The sequence below is a fragment of the Rattus rattus genome, chromosome 1 (genome assembly GCF_011064425.1).
Source record: "Rattus rattus isolate New Zealand chromosome 1, Rrattus_CSIRO_v1, whole genome shotgun sequence".
NCBI classification, from domain to species: Eukaryota; Metazoa; Chordata; class Mammalia; order Rodentia; family Muridae; genus Rattus; species Rattus rattus.
In genome coordinates, this window is record NC_046154.1 from 263,920,465 (window position 1) to 263,942,771 (window position 22,307).

At 42.4% G+C, this 22,307-nt stretch overlaps 1 protein-coding gene across 1 annotated transcript in view; it reads right to left on the reverse strand.

The window, feature by feature from the left end:
• Positions 1–10,641: 10,641 nt before the first annotated feature.
• Kif21a (kinesin family member 21A) overlaps positions 10,642–22,307 on the reverse strand; it is a 115,692-nt gene continuing 104,026 nt past the window's right edge. Inside the window, exons 32-38 of the mRNA XM_032885321.1 lie at positions 20,633–20,769; positions 19,475–19,655; positions 17,870–18,034; positions 16,431–16,548; positions 14,546–14,716; positions 12,968–13,167; positions 10,642–11,871 (exon numbers count right to left, since the gene is read on the reverse strand). Coding sequence (XP_032741212.1) covers positions 11,778–11,871; positions 12,968–13,167; positions 14,546–14,716; positions 16,431–16,548; positions 17,870–18,034; positions 19,475–19,655; positions 20,633–20,769 — 1,066 coding nt within the window. The 3' untranslated portion in view covers positions 10,642–11,777. The remainder of the gene's footprint in view (positions 11,872–12,967; positions 13,168–14,545; positions 14,717–16,430; positions 16,549–17,869; positions 18,035–19,474; positions 19,656–20,632; positions 20,770–22,307) is intronic.

The window sequence follows — 22,307 nt, forward strand, 5'->3', positions numbered from 1 at the left end:
CTATATCACCCTGCTTCTTTCAGTGTTACTAAGGGCCAGATGCCCTTAGAAAACCAGACACCACCAGCAGAAACAATTCCATTCTTCTCACAGCAAAATCTCCCTGACTAGTTAAGCGAAATCAATAACCAGAACCCATTAAAGTCTTGAGTTCTTTATAAGTTATCCTGCCTCTTGTCATCCGTTATAGAAACCTTGCCTGTGTACTTTCACAGGATGGTCTCTTAGTTAGGGTTTTACTGCTATGAACAGACACCATGACCAAGGCAACTCTTGTAAGGACAACCTTTAATTGGGGCTGGCTTACAGGTTCAAAGGTTTAGTTCTTTATCATCAAGGCAGGAACAGGGTAGCATCTAGGTAGGTATGGTGCAGGAGGAGCTAAGAGTTCTACATCTTCATCTGAAGGCTAGGATAAGAATCATATCGGCCACACCCACAGTGACACACCTAACTACAACACGGCCACTCCTTCTAATACTGCTACTTCCTGGGCTAAGCATATACAAACCATCACAGACTGGTACCTTCTGTCAGAGCAAAGTCCTTCCATCTCTTGATAAACATCAAGAATTAGGATTCAACCAACTGCTCAAACTGCTGCTCCATTTGACCTAGTGCAACTTAGTTGCTTTGCTGTATGCACGCCATTTAGCCATCCTGTCCTCTGCTGAAACTTGATTCCTAATTTGCCTTAATATCTGTGGGAACTCATGATACGTTAATGTTCCCACACACACACCTATTGAAGTTCCAAAGGTGGGATGCATTTTCTAGCTTCAGTCACCAACATTGCAGGGGACATCAGTGCCCCCTCGTGGAATTGCTGAAAAGTGTTCCTGGTAGTGTTTCAAAAAAAAAAAATCTGCATAGGTAAGATTGTTTTGCAGCAAATCAAGAACAGTTTTCTCATATCCATCAACTGAAAGGTGATGCTGTCCCAATGATCGTGCTATTTCCCCCCACGGCATCTCACTCCACAGAGTAAGTTGCTCCCGTTGCTGACTAATTTGCCTGCCTCAGCATCCAAAGAGCCCAGGTCAGTGATCCTGACAAACTGAAATGTGCTCAACTAAAGAGCACACGCAGAACATCAGCAATCCCACTACACTAGTCAACAGTTTGGTTTCTTAAGCTAAAACCCTTACACAGCTTTGAATTTATGCATCTACTAATAATCTCAAATAGGGAGCAAGGTTGGCAAATTCGATAAATGTCCTTTTAATTCCTTTCCATTTCCTGTCATCGCCCCAAAACATTTTGTGTTCTGTTAAAAGAGTTGAATTCCCCTACTCTGCAATCCCACTGTCAGCATAAAGTACAGGAGAGCAGCAGGAGAGAGAAGCTACCACGGAAACAGTCAGCGCCAGTGACTTATTTCCTGAGCTCATGGATATCAACCCCGGATGCTCAGCAGATTCACATGGAAAGCTGTAGTTTTATTCTTAATAGGATACGTTTGTGTTATTTAATGCAGGCAATCACCAAATTGAGCTTTCAGAGAATAGCAATTCAAATTGTTTTTACGAATGAGTGAAGTTTCTAAGTAAACTGTAAATTTTTGGAGAACACGTTTTTACATTATTGACCATGAAAAATTTTTCTTTTTCTCAATTGACGCTCCTTTAAAAAAAAAAACAGATTAAAGTTATACAGTTAGCTTAGGTTGTAAAAGGTGATTTTGTGTGGGAAATCTAAGGTATAATAAGGTTGCTTACACTGTTTTCTTAAAGGCAAGTTAAACAGGCCAAGTACATAGTAGGATAGCAGGTCAAGTGCAAGAACTTAAATTGAATCAAGGAATATTATTAACTTGGCTGCAAGGTCCAGAAAATTTCAATCTCTTTGGGGTCAAGAGATATGATTAGAAACATGCATCAGAACAGTGCCCATTTTGCCTCTGCTTTTATGCACATATGATCTGTGGGTTGTTCATATTATGTTGTGTGATATGGCATAAGTAAATAAATAAGTAAAAGATTATTATAGATAGATGAGATATAGGTAGTGTCTTAGTCAGGGTTCCTATTCCTGCACAAACACCATGACCAAGAAGCAAGTTGGGGAAGAAAGGGTTTATTCAGCTTACACTTCCACATTGCTGCTCATCACCAAAGGAAGTCAGGACTGGAACTCACACATGGCAGGAAGCAGAAGCTGATGCAGAGGCCATGGAGGGATGTTACTTACTGGCTTGCTTCCCCAGTTTTGCTCAACTTGCTTTCTTATAGAACCCAAGACTACCAGACCAGGGTTGGCACCACCCACAATGGACCCTCCCCACTTGATCACTAGTTGGGTCTTACAGTTGGGTCTCATGGAGGCATTTCCTCAACTGAGGTTCCTTTCTCTGTGATAATTTCAGCTTGTGTCAAGTTGACACATAAAACCAGCCAGTACAGGTAGGTAGATAGGTAGATAGGTATTGGGTAGATAGATAGATAGATAGATAGATAGATAGATAGATAGATAGATAGATAGGATAGGATAGGATAGGATAGGATAGTGTGGTGGTTTAAATATGCTTGACCCAGAGCGTGGCTACTCCTTGTTGGAGTAGATGTGTCATAGTGGATGTGGGCTTTAAGACCCTCATCCATTCTGCCTGGAAGCCAATCCTCTCCTGTTTGCCTTCAGAACAAGATGTAGAACTCTCAGCTCCTCCTGCACCATGCCTGCCTGGACTCTACCATGCTCCCTCCTACCTTGAGGATAATGGACTAAACTGCTGAACCCGTAAGCTAGCCATAATTAAACTCCTTATAAGAGTTACCTTGGTCATGGTATCTGTTCACAGCAGTAAAACCCTAAGACAGAGATACACACACACACACACACACACACACACACACACACACACACACACACACACACACACACACACACACACACACACACAGAGAGAGAGAGAGAGAGAGAGAGAGAGAGAAGAATGAAAAAGAAAAAAGGGAAGAAAGCAAGCTTTCTCTATCTCCTCTGTTTATTTCCTGAAAGAACATCCATCCCATAGAAATAGCCTCAAATCTGAGTCCTAACTCAGAATCCACCTCTGTGACAGGACAACTTCAGATACCTACACTCACGACATCACTGACAAATGTAAGAAGCCACAGATCAGCATTCGTGACTGAGCAATGCCTTGCAAAGCCTAAGACTCTTACAAGGAAGAAAAGATGAATCCCTTTCATTCACGTAAACTGAATTAATAATTAATAACCTTTCAAACAAAAGTATACCAGGCTCATGCGACAGAGATGGATTAGTGTTAAAAACACTTGCTCCTTTTGAACTGAACAGGGTTTGGCTCCCTGTCTGGAACTCCTACTCCAGGACGCCCTCTTCTGGCTGCTGTAAGAACCTGCATGGACACTGTGTTCACACAGACACATGGGTACACACACATACACATAAATAACAGTAAATTTAAAAATTCAAAACATTCCAGGTCAAGGAAGTTCACTGCTTAGGTCTGTTATTGCTTGGTATTTGGGGGTCATGACTTCATATGGGGGGGGGGTCATGTTTGAAGTAAGTTCTGGTAGATAAGAGGGTTAAAAGAGTCTAAGGACTCTAAGTGCTGGATAAAAGTTTATGAGGAAACAGTTCCAGAGCCATTTGTCATTGCCTGGAGAAGTGTGGGAATTCTCTGAGTCCTTCTAAGCATAGGGAACTTGAATATAGTTTTACTTGAAAAATAACGCCCAGGAGATGTCTAAAAGTGTGATTAGAGCAGATGACAGCCATGGTTTGAATAGGTAATTGTAGGATTAGACTTTTTTGCAACGTACTTTAATAAGGATTCTTAAATACTTCAACCTCCCTTCTAGCACCAACCAAAGGTAAGGAGGAAAGATGGTTAACAGGACAAGGAGGATGTGAATCTGCTTAGAAGTAGTTCTTTGTGGTGATTCCAAACACGAACCAGTAGTGGCAGTCCCGTCCAGGTGACAATCATCAGAAACCAACAGCAACTAGAAGCAGAGGCTCGATCCAGAAGAAACCGTAAGACTCCTCCCATTTGGCACTCGTTCACAAAAGTGGCAAGATTCATCCGGAATTCCACGAGGAGTTCTTTGCACCATTTGCAAGTGTTGCAAGGTGAACCAACGCAAGAGTGTCCTCTTGCTGTTTGTGGGGTTATATTCATATTCTTTCTAAACACCACACGTCCTCTCAAATGTCCACTCCAAGAAAACATCATATGCCCTCTCACAAGACAGCCTCCAGAAAAACACCACGTGCCTGTTCTCGATAAAACATCCTCTCACATGTCTGCTTCAGCAAAACATCCTCTCCTAAGGCAGTTTCCAGAAAAACATCACATGACACAACTGACTGAGTCTCCAAAGAAACTAGAAATTTCCACTTCAGGTAATCTCCTCTGTAGGCTCATAGATGTGAGTGCCTGGTGCCCGGTGGATGGTGCTGTTTAGGAAAGTAATGAAACCCTTAGGAAGTGAACCTTGCTGGAGGAGGCACATGACTATGAGGTTCTACAACCTGGTCTACTCCATGTTCTCTTCTTTTTTCCAGTGCGTAGATGAAATATGATCACTCTTGCTTCCTGGCTTTTGGCAGCCTCATGCTCCCACTGAAATGACGAAGGTAAAACTGTCCTCTTTTGACTCCATTTTGTGTCTACTTAGACAGTTCTCAGCCCTCTACCCTTCCCCTAATGGTCACATCTGCCTTGGCAAGAATTCGAGATTTCTATGGCCTTGACTATGTATTAATCAAAATAATTGGCAAGTTACGTTTAAAATAACTACTACATTCTGATAAGAAGACATGTTTCACGGTTACTCCGATCCTCTTCCAACTTTCATGCACATTTTGGCCTATGAGACTTTTGCCTTCAAAAACTCTGTATCCTTGAAGTTGAGCCCCAAGAGACTTTTCAGAGGCACAAGCCTGCTCTTGGTCTGGCCACCAATAAAAAAATACTTACAACATAATTGGCTCAATCAGCGCGCGTGGTGGTTGTCAATAACTGTCTCGTGTGGGTCATTACATTGCTGCTCTGCTTTCTCCACTATGAGAGATGGCTTCCCCTCTGGGCTCGTCATCCAAAATAACCCCCTTCCCTCTCTAAGCCGACTGTTGTAATGAAGTCCTACGAACACAACAGAAAGATAACTAATCCAACCAAGAAGGCCTAGAAGCCAGGGGACGTTGGCATGGAGTAGCAGTGGAGATGGAGGAAGGGTTGGACAGTACAAGACCACACACAGCACTAGGTTGGGGGTGTCAAGCATGGCTTCCATATTTTAACCTCTTCGTCCTTCCTTCCAAGACACTACATGCATCAAATCAATCTATCACCCACGCACTGCCACATGCAAAAGACCCTTTGGAATCTTTTTCTCTGTCCAGTCATGAGCATTCTTTCCATTTCTAAGCCTGGCACCTACTCTATGCCAAGGAAACACTCCCAGGAGATCACTCAAATGGCCTCAAATGGGTTTTGCTACATAAAGATATGTTACCTTCCCTACGTTATCCACAGAATACTTTGCCACCCAATCAGAACCCTGTCTCAGTTTCCTCAGGGGAAGCACAGTCCAAGCTCCCATGTCACCAGACCCACAACTCGCTATACTCTGTGGAGTACTCCGCCTCCCCTCTCCTTTACATGTTATTTCGCATTGCTGCCTCTCTATGCTGGAATTCAAGCATCGCCTCTCAGAAAGAGAGAAGCCAGTCTTTAGTTTTCCATTTACTTGAAATTAAAATTAAGCAAAACGTCGTCCAGGAGTTTTAGGCATGGTGCTTTCCAGAAAGCTGATCCTGGAACTATTAAATCCCTCTAAATTGCCTCCCAATAAATTCTTCCATTAAGCCTACATCAACGGATAACTTTGAGGTTATTACACTACCTTAAAGGACTAGGGAGGAATCTCCAGGCCCGGTGAACTTAAACAAGGTCGCTGGCTATCTCACACAGTGGGGAATCACGCGCAGCTGGGTCAGGATCTCCTCAAGCTGTTGTTATTGTCATTACTTGAAAGTCACATTCCTCTCATGGCCTTCAGGAATGATGAGAGCCGCAGACATGTGGGGCTAACTTCTCCCAGTCCTAGAGTGGTAACACTTACCCTCAGGTAGAGTAGGATCGAGACCTGACCAACAACCATCCTGAGGAAAATACAGCATTTCTGTGGGTTTAAACTGGTTCTCAGGGCTGTGCGGACCAGAATCCCCTCAGAGCTGTGAGTCTCAAAGTGAAGGCTCTCCCAGTAGCTCCTGTGTTATCTGGGGAGTACAATAACTAGATGTACAGATTCTTGTGAGTCGAAGTATCGAAGAGAGCCAGGCAGTCTACGTTTTAACAGACCCCAGGTGACTGCCCAATGCAGTTGAAGTGAAAAGCACTGACTCCTACTACTTCTAACCAGTCCAGAGCTTTCTCCATGCCAACTGGGCTGTGAAGAGTAGAACCAACATCTGAACTGACGGTGAATCACGTGGTACAAGCATGTGTCTCCCGGGCTGGCCCTCCTATCTCTGCATTAGACTGTACTTTGATTTTGTATCGCAGTAAGAAACTCTCAAGAAAAAGAAAAGACAAGGCATGTTGCACCTGATTTGGCTTTTCTAAAAAACACTCGGAAATAGAAATGTGCTTTCATTTTAATCCAGGTGTGGGGATGTGGTGTTACTTCAGACCGACTGCAGCAGCTGCCTAAGATTGGCCTCATGATCCAGCAGGGGTGTGGTTTTGCCAGCAGGAGATAGTTTCTATGAATGCATGACATTTGGAATTCTGGGGACTTCTCAGAAGGTCTGTAAATGCTAGGGCGAGGAGAGATGGGGGAATTGAAGGTTGTTGTTGATGGTGGTTTGTTAAGTAGAAGAAAGAGGAAACAAAAATTAGATATCCTGATGAGGAAAACCATACTCTCCCTAAGGACCTTGACACCCCTAATCAGCGGGAAGTCATCTAATGATAATGTCACCCCCTTTCCTCTCTGTCCTTTTTTCCCCCTCTCCCATCTAGTTTTAGGGTGTTGAAAGCATGGGAAAGGTGTGGAGAACAGTGGAAGAATAAAGAACCCACAGGTTTTGCTCACACGGATGGGCACTGCAGTCCATGTCTCATTCTCCCTCTATCGGGATGTTCTGTTCAGATTATGTTTCATAATCGGTGTTCCTGCTCCAGAAAATATTTTTTTTTCTTGAGTCAAAGATGTTGGTTTCGTGGGGGAAATCTATGTATACCTTTGCTTTACTTGGAATAAAAACAAGCAAACTCAAATGGTACAATATGCAGCCCCGGAATCCCAGGGGAATTGGAAGGCAGGGGCCGGAGGGTCATAGTTTTGAAGCAACTTGGTCCCCATCACGATGCCCTGTCTCAAAACAAGCAGCAAACCTCACCAACTAAAACCAAAATCTAAAGCTCAACCTTTTCCTGATTTATCTGGGCGAAATATCAGTATCAAAGAAAGAAAGCAATGATACTTCACAAAAAAAAAAAAAAGATTATTATTATTTTTTAAATAAGAGGTGTCCTTGGAACACCCGGGAAGGGTATAGCAACCTCTACTTAAAAGCATCTTCATCCTGGAAGGCTTGGCAGACCTGGAGGCCTTCCTCTACAATGAACTACCCCCCAGGAAACGTCTAAAGGTTAAACAAGAAAGTCATCACAAGCTGTTGATTCCGTTGCTGCTGTCTTACGCCATTTCCAGGGACTGGAAACTCTGTTCCCAGGACTCTTCATTACTTGTCTTAGCTGTGAGAACGTCAACCAAGCTGCCAGTTAGGTCAGGAAAAGGACTTACTGAGGTTATTAGACAGAGTGAAGAAGAGTTCCTAAGATTCCAGACAATGGGATTTAGCCATTGTACAGACAGTGTCAATGTCCAAAATCACACCTCATTGTGGTAGCTCTCGTCGACTAGATAGACACCCACAGATTTCACAAGGAGAGCAACATCTACATTGTGTAATCACTTCCATGGGAAAGGGTCATAGCACCCACTAACACCATTAGATAGGTTCATTTCGTCCCAACGTTTTTAACCACTGAATTACAGTTCAAAATCTGTTTTCTGTAGCTTTAGGGAGTCATTTCTAAGATGCAAGAGGAGGGGCAATGTGTGGCAAAGTTAGAAGTATAATTCGTTGTTGAGTGGTGCCAAGGACTTCACGGGGATGGCAAAAGTTTTAGGATCCTGTACATGTAAGTTTCTTGTCTCATTTCCTCAATCAGGTACAGCACCAGGGAGCAAAGACAGCAGCTCCCATCGAGCCCTCCCTGTGGCCCCGTTACCTGAGTGTCTTAACACACTAAAGCTAACGTCTTCACAGAGGTGACCACCGCTAATGATTTGGACCCTGACGGCAACAGAAGGGATGTCAATCTCAAGCAAAGTTCAGATCAGAAATTTCATTTACAGCCACGGAATAATGGGTCACTAGTTCTAGAGAAATTATTCAAAGTATTGTTAGAAAGCATCAAGGACCCTAAAGTTTGGATTTTTAGTTAAAATACAACGAGTCAGTTGTTGTTTCCAATTATTTCCAAGAATAGTTTTAAAGGAAGAAATTCAGCATTTTGAACTGGCCTTGCTAGTTAGAGCCTATTTTAACCTCTAGTTCTAAAGCACTCTCATGTCCCGAAACTTGCCATTATATTGTTTCGTTTAAGCTGTGCACACAGGTACCACGCCCAGAGTAAGTGGTTTCTTCCTGTGTTGTACAGTACCAAACAGCCCTGGACATAGAACCTCTGTATATGAAGCTTGTGTAGTATAGGCAAAATCCAGTTGTACTATGCACAAGACGCTCCCAGGATGGTTTTAAATGAACCATTAACTACATAGGCTCATACCATTTTTTTAGACTAATATGGAAATTCAGACTTAAAAGGGACAAATGTTCCCTCAACTCTTAGGAGGAATTATATAGCAGTAGGCCAAAATGGGTACCTACCTCCCTTCCCTTTAAATTTAAAAGCAGTCACTGGAGGCATAATAATAACCTTGCAGATTTAAGGGTGTGCTTGTAGCATTTCCATAGTCACACGGAACTCAGCTTAAATCCTTGCTCCCTAATCCCTCCCCATTCTCTCTCTTCTTTTCCTCAAATTAAACAACTTTTCTGTGTCTGGATTCTATCCCTTGATATGATGACTCATAGCATCCACTACCCAGCGAACCACGAAGTTTCTTTTCCGTGTGTACGTATACCGTTTCATTTCTCCATCTGTTGAAAGGGGCTAACCACATCCTGGACAGTGTGATGCTTGCCATCCGAGTTAGGGTTTTATTGCTATCCATAGGCATCATGACTTCAGCCACTCCTCTAAAGGAAAATAATGACTGGGGCTGGTTTACAGTTCAGAAATCTAGTCCATTATCATCATGGCGGGAAGAGTAGCGGCAGGCAGGCATATATGGTGCTACAAAGATGGCTGAGAGTTCTACCTCCAGCAAGAAAGTGACCTGGCTTGAGCATTTGAGACCTTAAAGCCCTGCCCCATAGTGACACACTTCTTCCAAGAAAGCCACATCTACTTTAACAAGGCCACACCTCCTCCAGCAAGGCCACACCTCCAAATAGTGCCATGCCCTATGGGTCCACGGGGCCATTTTTATTCAAGCCACCACAATTGCTGTGAGAATTTCCTTCAGATAAATATCCAGGCATGGTATTCTAGATTATATGGCTTAGATTTCTTTCTTTTTTTGGGGGGGGGGGGGTGTTGTTTTGATGCATCTTGGAGTTTTGTGGAAGTTGACTGTTCTTTGTTGGTGTTTTTGACAGTGGAACACGCTACCTGTTCATTCCAGCACTGAGCTATCTCTTCAGCCCTTAGCTTTGGAAAGGTCTGGCTGGTCGCTGAGGCTAGCTTTGAACTTGCTACAGGCTGGCCTAATCTACACTTCCTCCAGCACTGTTTCCTTTGTACGTTTTCCAATAGGCCATTCTCACGCCGAGTCAGATGGCCTCTCACTGCAGTTTTGATTTGTATTTTGTTGAGGTCCAGCCTGCTTTGGTGTGCTCCTTGGATAACAACCATCTTCACTTTTTTTTTTTTTTCCAAAGGCTGTAGAAAACTAGAATGGCAGAGACTGGAACAAGGACTCGGTGGTTAGGCTCTCAGGCTGGGAAATATTCAGGGAATTTTTCAAATTAAGGGAAAATACGTCGCTTAATTAAAAAAAAATGTTTTCCCTACATATGGTCCCTACACCATACATATGCATAAAGCAAGACAGAGAAATAGATGTGCAACTCAACATAAACCAAGCAGGTAGTATTTGGAAGCTAAGTTAAAGAAAAAAAAAATACAGCACAGAGGTTGGACCTGAAGCCTCCTCTGCAGCTCCTGCTGTTCTGCCATTTTGTCTCTGTTGACGCCCTTCTTGGCAGGGATGCACGGCCACTACCCTCACATTTATGACGATCATTTTTTGTTGTTATTTTCTATGTTTGAATCCCTCAATTACATCAATTGGTTTAACCAGTGTTTCCACAGTTCGTCAAGATGAGGTCACAACTGGAGCCTTTCAAAATCATTTCATGTCTCATGAGCAAAGAAAAGAATGGTTCGCTAATCTTTCCTCACATCACACACGGACAAAAAAGATTTGCCAACACTGAAATTTTCTTACAATTAGAAAAAGGCTAGTGTAATAAAAACAATTCATAGCACACGTTTATTTAAGCTAAACTTTCATTTACAAACAAATATTTTCAGGGCAAAATAAAAACAATAACACAAGACAATAATTTCAAAAGTTATACCATTACATAAAATTAACCTTGCAGAATTTACAAATTAATACTCTGAGCAGACGGATAAATTATACATCCTGTAACAAAACCCAATCGAAATTCATACAGTCATAATGCAAGATAGTCTCTCTTTACAATCTACCTATTTACACTGGCTCCCACCACAAATGATAATAGTCTACCAATGTGTGCAAACACAGTATATTTAAAATATATTTAGCAGCATATAAAAATCAGAGGAGAGAGAAAGGAGCTATTACTATTAAATAAAAAGAAATGAAAAGGTAATAATAGAAACAATTCCATAGGAAAATAGATCAAGATATCTTTCTGTTAGGAAATCAACAGCTCGCCGTCACAGAGTAGGTGCCCAGCACTGCCGACACAACAGTTGTGCGGCATTTTAATCCTGAGCACGGAACGTAGAACAACTGAAAGCTTTGGTCAATACAGGTAAACATGAGCAGTTTAGCACAAATTGTTCTTTCTTAGTAGACTATGCCAACTATGAAAAATGACCAGTAAGTCCTCATTTTGTCATTCCATTACACCGAAAGACCCTTGAAATTTAGAACCCCTTCTACGCCAACAAAATTCCTGATGAACAGACTACAATCTGATTAACAGTCCCAATATATGTTTAAACGTGTAAGTTATAACCACATTATTTGAACGAGTTAACGGGTAGGCGTGTTTTATTCTGGGTATGCTTCTGACTGTCACAAAAGCAGATGTCTTAATAACTCAAATAATTTGAAGTGTCTTTTTTTTTATAGCTAGGCACAAAAAAAATTCAGCCACAGTAAAAGTGTGATTCAAGCCATACATCGATCTTAGGAAGTGTGTGTGTTGGTAGATATTAATATTTCACATACAAGACAGAACAATTTGATTAGGATACACGGGATCTAGCAGACGGATTGAGATAATATTTCCAGTTGATTCCATCAGTAATACGTGCAGGATACCGTTTTCAGTAAGGAACACGGGGCATCATCGCACTTTCGGCTTCTGGCTTATCCCCACTCACGTTAGTTACTGGTACTGTCCTCCCCCGGGTCGCCTGTGTCAGAGATTTGACCATCTTGCAAGTTGTGGGCTTTCCAGATTCTCACCGTTCGATCACTGCAAAACAGTACATTTAAAATGGGCATATGGACAGAGGCAAAGAGGTCAAGAAACAGCTCTCAGAATTCCTCAGGGAAACCTTTTAAAAAGAGGGGATCTTTAATGTTTAGTGCAAGTCAAACACGTTTGATGTTGCAGGAGAAAGGCAAACGCAGAATGCTTCCTGCCTACAACTTTTCTGCACCACCTGGGGCAGAGACCTCCCGCTCCTCAGACCCCCTGATCTGTGGCTCCACCACTGCTCTGATGTCACTGGTTCCGCTTTTCACCTTGCTGTTTTCTTCTGCATCTGGCCAGAAGAGAAGGTAGAATTTGTGTCTGCCCTGCTTTGTTTTCCCTTCCTAAGAGTCTAGATTAAGACCCAGCGCACAGAAAATTCATTGTGAGTCATCAGAAAAGCAAGAAATGAATTCGTCAATCCAACTATTCAGGGGAGAGGGGAAACAGATGCTACCACCACATTCTGACATATTAAATGGAGAGAGAAGCACAACGACTGTTAAAAATAATTTGTTCTAAGTATAATTAATAGCAAATAAGCCGCTTTTCTGAAGACAAAAAGTTTCAAAATTTGTCATTAATGAATTCTTTTTCCTTTTTTTAAATTAAAAAAAAATATTTTTAACTTACTCACTTTACTTCCTGCTCATTGCCCCCCTCCTGGTCACTCCCTCCCACAATCCTTCCCCATTCCCCCTCCCCTTCTCTTCTGAGCATACAGGGTCCTCCCTAAGTCACCAAAAAAAAAGATCTGGCAGCAGGCTCTAATATAGAAGTAGCCTAACATTCTGGTCAGCTGGAACTCAAAGCTCTCCATAGAGATAAAAAAAATCATAATTTAGGAGCCAGGGGTGATGATGGCAAGCTACTACGATCCCATTTCTAGGGTGGCTAAGACAGAAGGTGATGAGTTCTAAACCACCCTGGGCTAAACAGCAAGATCGTATTAAAGATAAAGAAAGGTAATGACAGGAAGGCTGCCATGAGAGAGCGATCTGTGTGCTCAGTGTTTCTAAGTACTTATGGCCTACAGCATTTGTTAAGTGTGAGTACAAACAACGCACCCAGAGCGGACCCACAAGAGGAAACTTACTCAGCTGCAGTGAAGACGTGGGTGGAGTTAACACTTATGGCATTGATGGGGCTGTCATGGCCTCTCATCTCTCCAACTGGCACGAAAGTATCCACATTCCAGAGTTTCAGAATGCCCCCTCTGCAGCCACTAAGCAAAATCGGATGGCCTGGCACCAAGCCCAGGGCACAGACCCAGTCCTTATGTGCATTTGGGACTTGCTGAAGAGAAGGGAGAGAGCAGAACTTAAGAGGAACCTTACAAAACGAGCAGTCACACCCCTGGTCACGCCGTGCTTTTAGTGGTAGAACTCAGGGCAAGGAATACAGAACGTCCTTAAAGTTACCATATCCATTTTCATACATTCAGCCGTTTAGGCAATGAATCTACAAGTTGCTTCCCAGTTTCCATCACTGTTGTCAGTACTAAAGACAGAAATATCAGGAATCTATAGAATTTAAAAAAGACTCAGAAACAGAGAAAAATTTTTTCTCCTCTTTTCTACCCCAATCGTACATAATCAAACAAGTTTGTAAACTACAAGCTGGCATGTGGATTAAAAGAACCACATCACGAAATCATTCACTTTGCCAGACAAAGCTTAAGGAAAGGGGAGTTTAACTATATACATCATGACAAGCACAAAAACTATGCGACGATAGCATGACCAGATTTTATCTATAAACATTTATATTCACAACACAAGAAAATCACAGCCATGAATAAATGAATATATGTGTTTGAAAGCACCTGAACACGGTATATGCACCTGCTGTCAAGTGTTTTCTATTAATGTTCATGCTACTGGTTCATTCTGTCTTTAGCTTGCAGGTTGAAAGCAGGGAAGGGGGCAGCAGCTGTAATCCCTCCAAATAGACCCATGGAGCACTGATGGTGCTAAGAATTATAAACAGCTCTCTCTGTTCTCTCATCTTTTTTCCCCCTTAAAGCTAGGAGTGAAGGGCAATGGTCAGCGCACTGACACGGTGTGGCCCTGCTGTAGTGTGTGGACGCACTGCCCGTTGAACTCAAGGAAATGCTCCCACAACCGAGGAGGGTCTTCCCTCCAGATAACCTCAGGGCTGCTTGGAAGAGATGTATATTTAAAAACCATGAACAAGTACAACTGCTCTGCCTCAAGGTGACCTATTTAATAAGCAGATCTACGCAGAAGTTCTACTTCATCCTAGCATGCATTAGTAGAAGGCTCACATTCTTGCGGTGAAAACTCCTGAAGTTAACACACACATACAGTACATCTGACATGGAAAGTACAGAATCTGAGGCGAAGCTTCACGGCTTCCACCCAAACGCCTACTCTCCCCCTACAGAAGACCTCTCAGTTGTCTAGACTTTGGGTCTAGTCAAATCTGATGTGTGATGTTTACATTTATTTGCAGGCTGCCTTTATAATAAAGATTATGAAATTATTTTTAAAAAAAATTAAAGGAAGTCTCTAAGAGAAATCTCTGGCTGAACAGCAATAATCTAAATAGAAACACCCCCCCGCCCCCACTGCCACCACCATGGAGCTACTGGACAGACTCCTGTGTGGTGTCGAAAATATTCACTTCACACCCCGTGGAGTTTCCGAATTACCTGAAGAAGGCCTTTCTGAGCTAAGTCCCATTTCTTGATTCCGTTGTCTCTGGACCCACTGAATAAGTTATCACCTTGAATGGCCAGTGCTTCTATCCCATCATAGTGAGGAGGCTCAAAGTTGTGGGTGGGACTTACAGTTCCAAGAGCCCCTTCAGTCACATCAAACATCTGCGGAGAGAACCAGGGAGAAAAGAGTCATCCCATTCACCTTTAGACGAGCGCCTCCAGGTGCTTATTCAAAGCCACACGAGTGTGCATTGAAAGGATCTGCTAACTGCATTAACTGTGGGAAAGGACTCTGAGGAACACCCTTGGCCCTGTTTTACACACTTGATTTGCACATCACATCTTCTGCAAACTTCAAGGAAAGCAATTAGGTCTTTTTTCATGTCTGAATAAACAAATGAGACACTCAAAGCTGAAGACATGACGTATGGATGTATTTGAGGTTGAAATATGTAAATTGTGTTATTCCGCTAAAATCAGGTGGTATGCCAATCCCAGATTCCTTCTTCACCTTCCCAAAGCTACCCTCCCAACCTTTTCACCTTTGCATGGTTGAAAAAGACAACCTATGATTGATTAATATCAAAAATCAGTCAACGCAGATATAGTTCAGTGGGTACAGTTCTTGACTAGAATGTATGAAGCCCAGTGTCAGTCCTTAGAACAGGATACAATTGGGTGTGATGACTAATCTCGGTTGTCAACTTGACGCATCTGGGAAGAAGGAACATCAACTGAGGAACTAATTGCCTCCATAAGATGGGCCTGTGCACATGTCTGTGGATCATTTCCATAATTTACAATTGATGTGGAAGAGACCATTTGGAGTGGTACCATCCATAGGCTCGTTAGCCTATGGATGTATAAGAAAGGTATAAGAAGCTACCTGTGTAAGAAAGTTAGCTAACCATGAGCATGGAGAAAGCCCATAAGCAGTATTCTCCTGTGGTCTCTACTTCAGTTCCTACTTCCAGAGTCCTACCTTGAGTCCCTGCCTTGTGTTCCCTTAATGCTGGCCTATAATCAATAATGCAATCAACTCTCTTTTCCCCAAGTAGGTTTTGGTCAGAAATTTTATCACAGCAACAGAGAAGTAAACTAGGACACTAGGTGTAGTGGTACCCATTTACAGTCCCTACACTTGAGAGCTAGATGCTGTAAGACTAGTTGTCCAAGTCATTTTGACCACAGAGCGAGTTCAAGGCCAGCACAAACTACCTAAGACCCTTTCTCAAAACAAAAACAACCAAATCAGTAACTACAAATAAAGAAAAGATTGCAAAAACAAAAGAAGCAAAGGGTAAAATTGGGGGCTAGGTGACTGGTTAAGAGAAAGTGATCTTGCAAAGTTCTGAGAAAAAGTGACTGCTGCACCATGTCAGGTGCAAGAAGAACATCCAGTTCACACCTGCAATGCGCAAGAAACATCGCAGAAGAGGGGGGCAGAAAGAGAGAGCTAGAGGATGGGGAGGGCTGTGAAACACTGTCTTCTAGACCTGACCTGGCCAGTGAGCTCAGAAACTCACAGCAGCTCTGGATATCTGCAAAAGACCTTCTGAAGCCTGTGGCCTCTCAACACTAGTCATAGATGAGGGAGGCATTCGTGAGCCTCCTCCCCCTCCCCAAGGAGCAATCGACAGCTAATACTTACTGGAGGAGGGGGAGTATCTATGCTAAATAGCATAATCATTGAGGATCAGGGCAAGTCACCCACGATCCAGTAAATAATCCCCACCTGCTCTCTTGCAAAGCAAAAACCCAATTAACCTCAATGGTTACGAGGAGAAAGAAAAGAGAAGTGGGGCAGGGCTTAGATTAGTGAATACTTCAAACCTATCACTCAAGAAAATGTAATTTAAACTCTTCTCATACACACTTTGATGTAGTGGTCTTTTGAGCCCGTGATGATTAGGTCCTGTCCGTTGGAGATCTGGTCTACCGTAAGGCACATAACAGGGCCCAGGTGTCCTGTTAGCTTTCCTGTAGACTGAAACCTTTAAAGAGAAACAAAACGACCGTTGAGAGCGCTTCACAGCAAGGTGGAAGAAGACTCATACAATCTATGTTTGCTCACAATATTATTCATTGATTTTCCTTTCAATTTCAGATCCTGCCTCTTGAAACTCTGCGTTGACTAAATAGAAATGGCCAAACTAATATCCTATGACAGAAGCTGGGAACTACTTAGATCCTATCCCAAAGTTTAATGTAACGTATGAATCACACCAAATTCTGAGAAATTGTCAAGAGATAATCTTAACCCCTACAAATAAACTTCAATCTATTAAATATATGAATGTATGAAAGTCACCTTCAATGACTAATCTTTCTAAGACTCTATGTGTAATTGAATAAGATATTGATATCACTACTTACAACATCAATGAGGCTATCAAAGTGAGGTTATTTTATTCTATACATGCACATATTACATACAACACATGCACATACACCATCCACATATGTACGTATGTAACATATCTGTATGCATCCACATCTGTGTGCTACTGCGTGTATGAGAAATAGGAGAGCCTTTTCATTATTCATTATTAAGACTGAACATGGGTAGACTAGATATCTGACAGGTGGAAGAATAAACAAGGCTACCAAGGCATGGTGGGTCATGGCTGTTGACCCAACCTTCTTTTGAACTCAGGAAGTTCCAGGGCACGCTGAGCTAAATAGCAAGAACTCCCTCCTCCCTCTCCAACTCCTTTTCTATTAACACATGCCATCAGTTGTCAGAAGGTAATGAGTTTATATGGCAGTCCTATCTCAGAGCAAGCTGCTGGAATACAGCAATGCCTTTAACTTCTAGGACGTTAATAATACGGTTCCTTAAAAACTGTTTTCTAGTCATTTTGTTAAACTAAACCTGTATTTAGTTCTGATACTAAAACATAGATTTGTACTAATAAAGCAATTAAAGAAACAATTCTGCTTAAATCTTATCAAATCACTCCTTTTTCGCCCCCATTGAATATGTAAATTGTATGGCTCTACCCAAAATGAAATATAGGTTGAAACATTTTTTTTAAGATGTGAGCCAGAAAGGGCATTGGTGGTGCCTTTAATCCCAGCACTGCGGAGGCAGAGGCAGGTGAATCTCTCAGTTCAAGGCCAGCCTGGTCTACAGAGCGAGTTATAGGATAGCCAGGGCAACACAGAGAAACTGTCTCCCAAACAAACAAGCAAACAAACAAAAAAAATGTGAACTAGAGGACATGTGGAAACCAAATTCCACAAGCATTAATGTCATCAGTTTCGAAAGCTTCGTTTGACATACACATGAGATACAGTCTCTAAAAGCGCTACCTTTTGAGGTCCCACATTCTGACAGCATTTCCAGAGGCCGCGTAGAGGAATGTGCCAGTTGGGTTTAGTGCAATTTGATTGATCTGGCTCTCTCCGGAAGGAATAGCCACTGTCCGGCTGGTGCTTGCAGAACAAGCTTCTCCCAGAGTAACTTGGCCTGAAGACCTAGTAGGTACAAGGCAAAGTAAAGGAAGTTGTGTTTTCAGATCCGAGCTTGGCTGGCAGCTGAGTTCTTAAGAGCCTCTCTGTAGTCAACAGCAGGACCTACCTCGGCTCACGGCCACTTGCATGCATGGAGCCTGACACAGTATCCAGCACTTGGTCACACCAAGAATGAGTATTGGCCAACTAAGAGAACATGTGTATGAAAAAACCAGGATGCTACGGTTTAAATTCTTAATGTGTGTGTCTATTATGCTACAAAACCCCATGTCATAAGACAGAGAAGACTAAAACATCCTTTATGAATGACCCTGGGTCCTAGATTAAATCTCAATGAATATTGCAATGACTCAGGGGCAGTACAGTCTCCTGTAGTTTGCCTGAGCCCTCTGCTGGCCTGGCTCACCAGTATTCATTCGTATATCAGAATTGTTTTCTAAGATTAAGAACGCTGAGTGGGACATTTCAACTACTGCCATCTTTAGTCGAATAGACCCTCCACTTGGTTTTTGAAAAGTTACCCGCAGTTTACTTGTATTTCCTCTAAAAAATTTACATGACGAGTTGTTTCTAACTTTGAAATCTTTTCCCTGATAACATTTAAAATACAAGGTTAAAAACCAATCTTTCTGTCTTGACAATAATGAGCAGCTTCAACTGAGACCTTTCTAACTGGAGATAGGGAATTCTTTCTCTGCAGAACTTCTGGAACGATCGGGCGTCCTATCCAGGGAAGGAAACAGGGACTCTGGAGTAAGGAACTCTTAACAGCTAGCAATCTCTACTGTTAATTAGAAACTAATTCAACGTTCTCTTTCCTCATGTATACAGTTACTGAGTTCACTTCAATTTTGATTCAGGAAAAGGGGAAGGAATGTCAATTTTACAATCAAAATACTAATTATTCGTTTTGTAGTTTTCAGACATTAAAACAGCACACAGTGAGAAAGGACTCTTGCCCTGACTGTCCAACACAAGCTGTAGTTAGAACACTCCTGCTAGCTGCAACACAGGAAGTGTGCCCATCCTAAAAGGCGCTTGGTTATTTCAAGGTTAGTGAAAGGTTGTAAATACTTCCTTTCTACCAACAACGACCAGCCATCTTCCAACGACTGATACTTATTTAAGTCACGTAATTCCTTAAAGTAGTAAACAGTGTGCTTGAGCATGGCCTCAGCGCTTGGGAAAGGGAAAAGACGAAATCCACACTTGGTAAAAGCAGAGTCCAATCCACCTTTTCGTTCTCACGCTCCATTCTTTGTTGTGCTCTAAGATTTCCTGCCATATTGTGTCTGCGCGTTTATGTGAACACTTAAGCATCCTCTGAGGATTAGCTAGGTATTTTTAAAAAAACTAAAATACATACGCAGCCTTATATTCTATTGTATTTTATAAAAACAACAGAACTATTCACTCTTCACGCTGTTCTCAAAAAGTACTTACGTTAATGTTCGAATGCACTTCGCTGACTCTCTGATATCCCACACCTTAATATAAGATGTTGACACTGTGAAGACTAGACTGGTGTAATTACAGTATTTTACAGACACAACGTTGTTGGGGTGAACCCCTAATGACATAATTTCCTGTCCAGTCACGAGATTCCAAACTTTACAAGTACGATCTGAAACAAAGAAAGCAGAAGACATATGAACTATTTTAGGCTTTTTTACCAGCAAAAATTATTTAAACAACATCCCACCGTGGGAACGAAACAGCAAAGGATGAGGGTACTTTGCAATTTTCCTGAACTAAGCACCATAGGGCAGCCTTGAATGTCTGTGGTAATTTCATAGTCAAGGTAGGTAAAGGGAACAAACAAAGAGAAGGAGGTCTGCTATCTGCCCCATTGTTTTAGTTTCTTAAACGCAGCAAAGGGTCTAAGGGTGCAGGGTTGGAGGTCTCTAAATCTACTAGCTAAATTAACACAGAAAAACCATTTTACTTTCTTGAGTTCCTTCATCTGTAACATGAGGCTACAGCATGTAGCTCACGGGAGCTGTGGTATTAATGCATATTTGTGTCATGGCTCACAACCTCTGATGTGGTACTAAGAAATGGTGGCTGCTACTGAGTTTTTGCCACGCTGTAAATTTTAATTATCTCTTATAAATCTCCAATACCATCCATTTCAAAAATCTAGAACGTGGTACTCGGTGTCAATCACCAAAGGGAGAAGCATTCTCTCACCAACTGCATTCACAGAACTAAACAGCGGATTCACTCCCTTCCCTACTAACCAGAGATTTTTAGATTTTGTGCAATTTAGATCCTCAAACCGGCCTATCGGATTCACTTGAATTAAATAGTCTTTTCATAATCCTGTTTAAAAGCTATTTTTAAATAGATACATGTGAGCATTGGATGGTTACCAGCACTGTTTCTTAAGTTCATTTCGTGTGCATGCGTGTTTATGTGGAGGTATGTGCACATGAGTGCAGGTGTGTGTGAAGGCCAGAAGAGGGCGCCAGATTCCCAGAAACTGGAGTTTCTGGCAGTTGTGGGCTGCATGACTTGGGAGTTGGCAACAACTAAAAATCCTATAGAAGACCCCGGGGCAGCCCTCACCACTGAGCCATCTTTCCCAGCCATTTCTAGCACCTTTTGATCCAGTGAAGAGAAGGTCATCAGTAGAATCCACGCAGAGCACAGCTTTTGTGTGCCCCTCAGCTATGTGAACACACTGAAGGGAAGACGCTCTGATTCCTCTGCAGGCAGGAAATGGGTTGATAATGCCCCTGAGGTGGGGGGAAAGATCGACTTCAGTATCTCTATTATTAAACTAGGTTTACTTCCCCCCTCCCCACAGTTTCCTTAAAAATCCCTTATAAGCAATTAATAATATCCAGACTGTTCCCTTGATTCTTTTAGTCACAAGGAAGTGGGTAACGTGAGAAGCGACAGCAGGGCGGAACTCATTGGGTGTCCGCCAGTAACCAGTTCCACAAGCACTGAGAGGATGGAATGACATGACTGGATTTTCTTCCTAACCGCTCCATCCCTCCTCTGACAGTTCTTCCTTGGTCTGACCAACAAGGAAGTAGAAATGAGTGACTCAAAGCCATGACTTTACATCGAGCAGAATGAAATTCTAAGCCTAAAAAGAATGTACTGGACAAAGCGTGACACATGAGACCTAAGGCACACAGAAAGCAGTTCTCAAAGAAAAATGGGGAAAAAAAATAGAAATATGGATAGAAAGGCATTTAGGGAAATGGTGATGTTCTGGCATCAGCAACTTAAAGGGGTGGGAAGAAAACCTTTGATGATCTCAAAGATTTTAAAGTGAAAGATGTAACTCGGGGAACGGCTTACAGATAACTATCTCTGTATCCTACAGTATTCCTCCTCATGAGCGTCTGTCTGGTCTGAGGGGGGGCCATGCACTGGAGACCAAAAAGGTTATCAGTGCCCTGTGTGCCCCTGACGTTCAAGGGGTTTATGAATGCAAATGAGCATCGGGAGGAGGGAAGACGGCCAGAAACGGTCACTCAAACACACATCGGTCACTCAAACATGTTGCTAATTCTTCTTGCTGTGAGCTACAACGTCAAATGTTTCTGTTTTGAAACTGTTAGCATTGCTACTCATAATTCTCTGAAGGACAATTCCATAGAGGAGGAAAACATCACCCTAAGCGCTCTTAGAAATCAAAGATCAATAAAGGGGGCAGAACCACCTCAAAAAAACCCCCAGATATTAACTTCTGGTTGAGCCTCACATGGAAAAATATCGGACAAATCATCATAAACACTTTTTAAAAGTAAATGCCCATCAGTTTAAGACATAACACACTCGCCAATCTTAGGGGGTTGCTCCCTGGAGGGTTTGTAGATGATGAACGAGGATACACGATGACTCTGATAAAGTCCATCAGAGGATGCCTGTCAGAAAGAGTGATGTAACTGTGGAACTCGTGTGCTTGAAGAAGGCACACCAGGGGCAAAGGGTCAATCTGGAAGACCTTTGGGATTTAAGCAATCCTTCACTGGCTCTAATAACAGAAGCAGCTTGCTAATTAAATTGATAACTTAATAGGAGGATATTGTACTGGATTGCCTGGGGGGGGATTACCCAAACAGGATGTCAGTTATGTGCAGCATTAACATGATCACTGGGTAAAATTTAAACCTATCCTACAGTCAAAGATAGGAGAGAATCATATCTCCCATGGACTAAACCACCAAACAAAGAGTACACAGGGATGGACCCATGGCTCCATCCGCATGTGTAGCAGAGGATGGCCTTGTCAGACATCAATGAGAGGAGAGGCCCT